The sequence below is a fragment of the Prosopis cineraria genome, unplaced genomic scaffold (assembly GCF_029017545.1).
Source record: "Prosopis cineraria cultivar Desert tree isolate PC_DT_omini unplaced genomic scaffold, ASM2901754v1 PC1512, whole genome shotgun sequence".
Taxonomy (NCBI): Eukaryota; Viridiplantae; Streptophyta; class Magnoliopsida; order Fabales; family Fabaceae; genus Prosopis; species Prosopis cineraria.
In genome coordinates, this window is record NW_026556837.1 from 12,526 (window position 1) to 20,802 (window position 8,277).

Consider the following 8,277-nt stretch of genomic DNA (forward strand, 5'->3'; position numbering starts at 1 on the left):
TTTAAATTAATTTTTACTTACTAATTAATATTTTATTTAAATTAATTTTATAATAAGTGTTGAGTGAAAGGTGATAATTAACAAAAATTCATGCTAGCAACTTTTTTGAAAATACAAAGTTTGAATTTTATTTAAAAAAACAGAGAGAAGAGAAGAGAGTTTAATTTTATTTTTTATTAAATTATATATTTTCTTTATATTTTTTTTAGTTTTTCTTTATAATTTTTTCCAATGCTTTTTGGTAAGCTTCTCTGCAAAAGCTTGGATTCTCATGTTTCAGGAAAAAATTAATTTTTGGCCCAAAAATGAATTAACCCATTTTATGGGTGTTTGGATAATTTTAATTTTTAATCAATCTTTTTCTCAAATAATCAATTAAAAACGCTATCTAAACACACCCTTATAATTTAGGACGGAAGAGTACTTTCCCCAAATTAACATGTTAATTGCACACATCAATGCATACAATCAATTACCCCTCCCATTCTTATTACAAGATGCTTCAGGCATTCACAAATTTATTTGTCAGCAAGAATTCAAATATTCCAAATCATACACATATTCATCTTTTTTAAGCCTTGGCTCAAATCACGCGACTACTATTAATATCCTAAGAATAAAAAGAAAAATTCAGTCAAGCTTTTGAGTTTTAACACAACACCATTTAAATTAGACCATCTTAGAAAAACCTATATATGACCAGAGGGAATAGCTTCCTTTGCAAAACTTTTACCTAAATGATGTGTCAATTTTTTATTAAAAACATACTCTACAAAAACCAACACACTTCTTATAAATGATTAACTAATTTCCATAATCCAAATAAATTCTCTAACTACCACAATTAGAATTGTAAGGAGTATTATTTTTTAGTGAAAACTTGGCCAGTATCAAATATTCACACCCTCTTCGTCAAAATTCCTCCATTAAGACATAGTAAAAGAGTTAATCCAATGGAATCTTTACCCGCTTAGATCCCATAGTAGTAAATAAACAAAAAATAAATTAATTAACAATCATAGTTCTCTAGTAGAAATCTGATTACACAATAAAAGCCCCCACTCAGATGTTACGCCGGCATTCGAAGTAAATGAAAAACAACGGACAGATGAACACTAAAATAGAGCAGATGCCATCCGAAACATCATGAAAGAAGTTGCAATCTCTTGTGAAAACGGTACAAGGCACAAAAACAACAGCACCATCGATGACCCAAAATTTTAATTGTAATTAGATTCAAAGCTCAACAAGAATCTCGAGGATCTTCAGCCACGTCAAAATGAAACGTCAGTTCAACTGTTATCAGTCTGGCAAAATTTGCTCACCGTCAGCATCTGCCTCGGTCTCAACCTTGGGCTTTGATGGAGCCTGGCCAGATCCAGGAGCCTGCTTCTTCTTGATTCCACTCACTATATCATCAATTCTCAGGAGCATGCAAGCAGCTTCAATGGCGGTCTTAAATGTTTGTGCCTTCACATTGTAGGCATCCCAGATCTAGCACCATATTAACAATACATGTAACATTGACACACAATGCTTTACCAAGACAACCCAAAGGGGCAAGGGTGTCCAAATATGAAAAAAAAAAATATGTCAAGCTTAAATGTTGGGGAGGACCCCCAGGGAGGTGCATAGGTCCTTTATACTGTCGCACATTTTGGTGACACTTGAAACGTGTTAAATATAATTATATTGTCGCATATTGGGAGAACCATTCAAATTTACAAAAGGCAACTAAAGTATGTTACCTTCTGCTCTTTCATGTCAGTGATGGCCCCGGTATTTCCATCGATGCCAATCCATGCGTTCTCTCCATTTGCATGCTATAATTTTCCCAACACAAACATGCCATTAGCCAAAATCCAAATCAATAGAAACAGCACAACAGCATAAACAAAATTTCTTGTCTTACTTTTCCTTGCAGTGAAGTCATAGTGCGAATCACATTAACCCCACAATTTTGTGCTAAAGTACGGGGTATAGCCTCAAAAGCAATAGCAGCAGCTTCATAAGGCCACTGCCAGCAAGAATCATAGTAATCAGGACTCATGGCCCAGAGTATATCATTTTACGAAAAAAAAATAAAATAAAATAAATGCTCCATATCAAACGATCTTTAATAGAAGAAACAGCAATGTCACACTCACCTTCTCTATGCCCTCAATGGATGAACTCTTCTGCTTCAAAGCTGCTGACACAGTCAACTCTGTAGCCCCACCTCCAGGAACAAGTTTTGGATTTTTTATAATGTTCCTTGCAACAGACATGGCATCCTGGCATGCAAAAAAGCTTCAGAAAGCATTGATGGAAAAAATGCAAGTTCTCATATCATATCTCCGACATCAAGCTTACCTGGAGGTTTCTTTCAACTTCATTCAAGAGATCCTTACTGGCACCCCTTAGTAGTACAGTACAAGCTTTAGGGTCTTTGCAATCAACAATAAAAGCAAAATACTCATCTCCAATTTTCTTAACTTCAAATAACCCAGCACCAGTCCCCACATCAGACTCCTGTAATTCATCTGGTCTGTTTACAATAACAGCACCGCATGCCCTTGAAATTCTATTATTATCAGTTTTCCTCAGCCTCCTGATTGCACTGACTCCATGCTTACTCAGATAATGACACGCCAAATCACTAAGCCCCTTCTCCGTAATAACCAAGTCTGGTTTAAACTTCAATATTTGCATGCACATCTCCTCGATGTATTCTTCTTCCATCTTCAACAAGATATTCCAGTCTTCTTCCCTGAGGAGCTCAGCATTTGTTTGGTTTTCACCCTTTTTATACTCAAGGGGGCAATCCAAAAGAATGATACGTGGATTAACAATCTTTCTCCTCATCTTGCCAGGGGCAACTACATCTTTGTTTATCATAACTCCTTTAAGAACTCTTGAATCCTCCAGCTGACCACCAGGGACCTTTTCAACTTTAATATAATTTTTTATATCCACATCTCTCAAACCTTGGCCAAGATCAATGCCTACCGTTGTGGTAGCATCAATGGCTAAATCCTGCAATTTTACCCAAATATAAGGTAAATGCTGTGGTGTTGCAGATGCCCAGCAGTTATATGCACTCATAACAGCAAAGAGGTTTTTATCTTGTTTGTTCGAACAGAAACAACAAAACTGATTATGAACAAGAAAATATACGAAACAAGGATCACTTTGCAGAACTATTTTCTAGATGTGCATGTATTAGCAATTAAGGTTGGAAAAAAATTGTATCATTATAGATGCAAAGCTCTTAAGCTTTACCAACTCACGAAATATGGAGATAATCCCAAACCTATTGTCTCACTAGATGCTAAAATCACAATATGAACAACAAACAAGCAAGTCAAATTCTTTAAGAGCAGGGGAGGGGAAACCGGTTGACAATATGACCCACCACCTCCTCCAAAAATTGAGCCTTTTATCAAGGGTTTATACAACAACCATGTGCCAGATTTTTTTGGGGGGAAAAAAGAAGATATTAAAGCAAGAATCAGCTCAAAAATCTAACCCAAGTAGATATGATACTCACGGCAATTAAATCTCCAAATTGACTAGTGAATTTGGTACCTATGCAGCTTTTCACTAGGCCTAGCATTGTACCTCCTGCAGCATGATACACCAATAGCATTTAAACTTCACAGCAGTGAAAAAAAAAACTTCTCCACAAAAAAGATGAATCTTATAGATGAAATCAAAATATTTTTCTTTTAAAGCAAGAAAGTGCACATGAATTCTACGTGTTAAAAGAAATAAGGAAAAAAGGCTATAGACACAAACAAAATTGTGAAATGTATTAATCACAATGAGGTTGACAGGCTCAAAGCAACTGCCTCTAGTGGAAAGGAACAGGAGCACTGCCCTGACAATTACATGCCATTGAATCACAGCAACTAGTTATACTGTAGAGATTCGTCTTGACTTAAGACTTCCAGTTGCAAGGAGTCATGAATAAACCATAACTACAATCATATCCAGTTTATCACCAAATTAGTACAAAGTACATTATGATTTGAGTTGACCCAGTCTCAAATTTAAATTTAACGGATCCTAAAATCAAATATCCAACTCAGTTCGGAACTATTTACACATCTTGTTCATGCAGTGCTTTTGCTACCCGGAAAACAGGTTAGAATTGGAAAATCTTGGCCAACTATAAACTATCAAAAGCCAATATGAGGAAGAAACAGTCTTAAGAAAGTAACAGTAGCAATTATACTTACGATCCTTGGTGTCAATGGGCATGGCAATTTTGTCAAGCACAGCAATGGCATCCTCAAGAGCTTTGTTATAAGCTGTAGGTCACATGATTATAGAAGTCATCAATCATCATATACAATCTCAGACTTCTGCAAAAGAACAACTTATAAATACTTCTTACCTCGGCAAATGACTGTAGGATGATAATTTTTGCCGATGAATGCTTCAGCAACATGGAGCATCTCACCAGCTATAAAAGTAATTTTATTAAAATAAGAAAAAAAAACAGAACAAGGCAGCATCTATCCAATAAATCAAATAAACTCATCCCCTCTATTAGGTACACAATGACAACATAAAGTCCATTCATGACTATTTATTGACAACATAGAAAAGTACTGAAGCTGTTCTGTAGACAAAATAACCTTTTCCCTATTCAATGCCCTAATCACAATAACCAAATAAATGAATAATCCTGAATAGGTCCACAAGACGTATAGTCTAAATAATAATTCATAAAAAGATTAAATCAAATAAACTTAAATTTTAAAACCTACCAAGAATGATTACAGAAGTTGTTCCATCTCCTACTTCTTCATCTTGAGTGCGACTTAATTCTATCATAGACTAAGCAATTCCAATAGAAGAACAATGTCAGAAAGTTTCAATCAGAGTGTAGCAGTAGAAATGAGTGTGACAAATACCAATGAAGCAGAGCAAGAGAAATAAACCATACCTTAGCAGCTGGGTGAGCAAGATCTAATTCACGCAAGATAGCATTTCCATCATTAGTCACCACAATTCCTGTAAATTAAAACGAAAAGAAACTGTGCAGTGAGACGTGTCAAACGCTATTAAAAAGCAATTTACAACACAACCTAAGCCACAGGAAGGCCATGAAAAATTTTTAATGATCCAACACAGTTAAAAACACTAAAATAGAATCCAAGAAAGTGTTGGTTAAATTAAGCAGTTACTTCAGGTTACTATAACCAAGAAAACGATCACTTTCTCAAGCAATGGAGGCATAAATCATATAAGCAGATATTTGGCCTCATGAACAAATGCAATAAATACAAGTTCTCAATCATCTGTAAGCTCCAACATGATTAGAAAACAAAACCCTAACCTCCACTAGCATCAAGTAGCATTTTCAACATGGACCTGGGTCCCAAGGTAGTGCGAATTATGTCAGCAACAGCCTGGCAAGCATTAACAATATATTCACAGCGTTAAATCACAACCAGAGTCTAGGCAGTAATAAACTATGTAATAAAGGCCACATCTATTGAAAATTCAAAATTTTCAGGCAAATTCAAGTTATTAATCATTGGAAGATCCAGTATTACATTATAGAGAAAGACCATAACAAAGGAAAAGAATATCTGAAAAGAAGCAAGATAAAACTGTGTTCAAGCTTTGAAACCATGGTTAAATAACATGTAGAGTTAACATCTGCAAAGAAGCAATGTCCGAAACCTGAATGAAATATCAACTAAAACTCTTGAACACTTTTCCATAGCGTGACCTTCCAATGCAACAAGATACTAAACACATTTTCAGCATCTTATAGGCATAATTGTCTTCCCTGAATATCAAACAAGATGGATATAGAAATATAGTACAAGAAAATCTAGTCCTCCAGCTCCGTGAGTTTGCAAATTATACTCTTCAACAAATATGGTTTTATATTTTTATATTGATATCAGGATTTCACCAGAAAGAATGACCAAAGTAAGGCCACTATAAATTTTGATGGCAATATAGAGCGGAATATAATATTCTTCTATGAGACATGATAATTAAGGAGATTTAAGCACTCAAACAGCAATTCTCCAATGCATCCCAAGGGTAGAATGCCACTCTTAAGCATGTCCCTGTGACTTGACAATTAAATTTATCAAAAATGAACTAGCTTCACGCCTTAAAAAAAAACAGATCATCAAAATTTGTAAACATAACAAACAATCTGAGATACCATCTCCATCAAGTGAACATGTTTGCTTTTAGGTGACAGAAAACAAATAGGAGTTTTCACCAGAAGATAACAGACGAGATTTTATATATATATATATACATACTTATTTTGAAGAGTATAGCAATTAAAATAAAACTACATCCGATTGCAAGGATACCAAACAGAGCAGCTTCTAAAACATCTAATTTCCTGCCTACTGCACAATAAACATATTAAAATTACATAGAATAAGAAACGACTGGACTCCCCTCAAAGTAATGTCTGTGGCCAACTTAGGAGGGATGAATAATCACAAATTTTACATTATTCCGAGTAATTGAGTTCAACTATGTTACTTCTTTCTCAAAAATGAAACCGAAAAGTAAAGTCATTCCCTCTTGCAAAATGTCATTAAGCAATCCATCAGCTAAAGATGTAAGCTACTATAAAAAACAGTTTTGAACATAAGACTACCAATAATGGGAGCGGTAGAGCACAGAAAAAACCCAAATGAAGCGGTACCAAAATTATTACCTTTGATGCCTGAATATTAGCATGTTGCACCTTACTTCCAGACTCCCGTTTCAAAGAGTCCTCTGTACATATTCAAGAGGTACTTGATGAGTCAAACAGAACAACGAACGTTCATAAAAAATTTGGACACACAGAAATTGGTGGCATTGGTGCATTGCTTCCAATAACAATCCAAACAATATGAAACAAATCTTGAACAGATCAGTGAATGGCACTTGACGTTCAATATTGTCATCAGTCGGCGAGAGAAAGAGAAAGAAATGACTCACTGAGGACTAGAACCGGCGCGTGCATGATTCTTTAAGTATGAGATACTGCTCGAAACTCTTTGTATGCACAATTAAACTCTGAAGTGGTAAAGAAGATCCTTGGGACTCTAGGTCCACACTGCTCACCAATTAAAAATATTAGCAAGTTGTTAGAACTCAAATATTTCCATAAGCCCATAACCAAGTTAATAACTGTAGTAAATTCAAATATCAGCCGAGTATGATCCTGAAACGCGCTAAACAAGTAAAACTTCAAATCCCAAAACACACCCCTCTTCCCTCCAACGCTCGACTGCAGAGGGGACTGAGCGCTGGATGCGCCGCTCCAAGCCGCGAGGCGAACCGGGAAGTGCAGCGAGCGACCAAAAACTTTAACGCACGGGTTGAAATGGAAATGGGAGTTACCTGATGTTGATCGGAGAATGGGAGGTGGTGCAGTGTTCGGAGTAGATGGGTTCAGACCGCAGAGGCAGACGGGCGTGCTAGGGCAAACAAGAAGTGATCAGAGGTGAGAGTGAAATGCCCCAGTTGAACAGCAGAGAGGCCTCTAGTCCGCCAAAACGTGCGAGAAAACCCTCGAACGCCGTGGTGCTTTCTTCGTTTCCATGATTTTCAATTTCCAAAAAAACAAAAACAAAAACAAAAACACAAATATAAATTCGGAACAAATATTAACCTGTTTTTTACATGGTTCCGCGAGAGCTCTCCAATAGTGATATAAACTTGTCATGGCTATTTAAAATTAAAATTTGACAAAAGCTTATTCCTTTCATTTAAAAATATAAAATATTTTTAATTAAATTTCACTCCTTAATAAAATAATTACTTACTTTTCAACTAACTCTATCTTTTTATATTTACTCCTATTAAACACCCTACAATAAATATAAAGTTATTATCAATAAGAGCACTTTTAAAAAAATGATTACACCTTAAAAGGCTAAAAATGCCTTATATTTTTAAACGAATGGAGTATTCCTTTTAATCATAATATAAATTATTATTAATTAATTTATATTTTTAAAAAATTTAGTTAAAATCTTGATTTCTATACATTTTCACATATTCTTAATTGTACATATAATAAATACAACATTTAATTTATTCAAAACACTATCATTAATTATTTAAATTTAGTATAATAAAGTGAAGGTGTAATTGAAAAGATTTATATAAAACCTAGGTATAATTGGAAAGACTTATATAAAACCTACCTAATAGGCCCATAACCTATATTTTGGACCAGCTATATTTTTAGAAAATACTCTATATTGTTATCCGGAGCATATATTTAATCTTATATATTTGGGAGCTTGTTTT

At 34.8% G+C, this 8,277-nt stretch overlaps 1 protein-coding gene across 1 annotated transcript; it reads right to left on the minus strand.

Annotated features, from left to right (window-relative positions):
• Window positions 1–986: 986 nt before the first annotated feature.
• On the minus strand, window positions 987–7,523 carry LOC129300273 (T-complex protein 1 subunit gamma-like). Its single transcript, XM_054938818.1, has 14 exons — window positions 7,363–7,523; window positions 6,958–7,075; window positions 6,689–6,750; window positions 5,327–5,399; window positions 4,934–5,001; window positions 4,755–4,824; window positions 4,379–4,447; window positions 4,221–4,292; window positions 3,530–3,603; window positions 2,353–3,015; window positions 2,148–2,273; window positions 1,913–2,017; window positions 1,749–1,823; window positions 987–1,494 (listed from the first exon to the last, which is right to left on the minus strand). The coding sequence occupies exons 2-14, from the start codon at window positions 6,980–6,982 to the stop codon at window positions 1,303–1,305; spliced, it is 1,674 nt and encodes a 557-aa protein (XP_054794793.1). The 5' UTR covers window positions 6,983–7,075; window positions 7,363–7,523; the 3' UTR covers window positions 987–1,302.
• Between the last annotated feature and the right edge of the window lie 754 nt (window positions 7,524–8,277).

Coding starts and splice junctions, on each gene's coding strand:
- LOC129300273 (XM_054938818.1), bottom strand. CDS start 6,982: ATGCACGCGCCGGTTCTAGTCCTCA. Junction 3,604..4,220: donor GCCCATTGACACCAAGGATC/GTAAGTATAATT, acceptor ATCATGCTGCAG/GAGGTACAATGCTAGGCCTA. Junction 1,495..1,748: donor CTGACATGAAAGAGCAGAAG/GTAACATACTTT, acceptor ATATGGTGCTAG/ATCTGGGATGCCTACAATGT.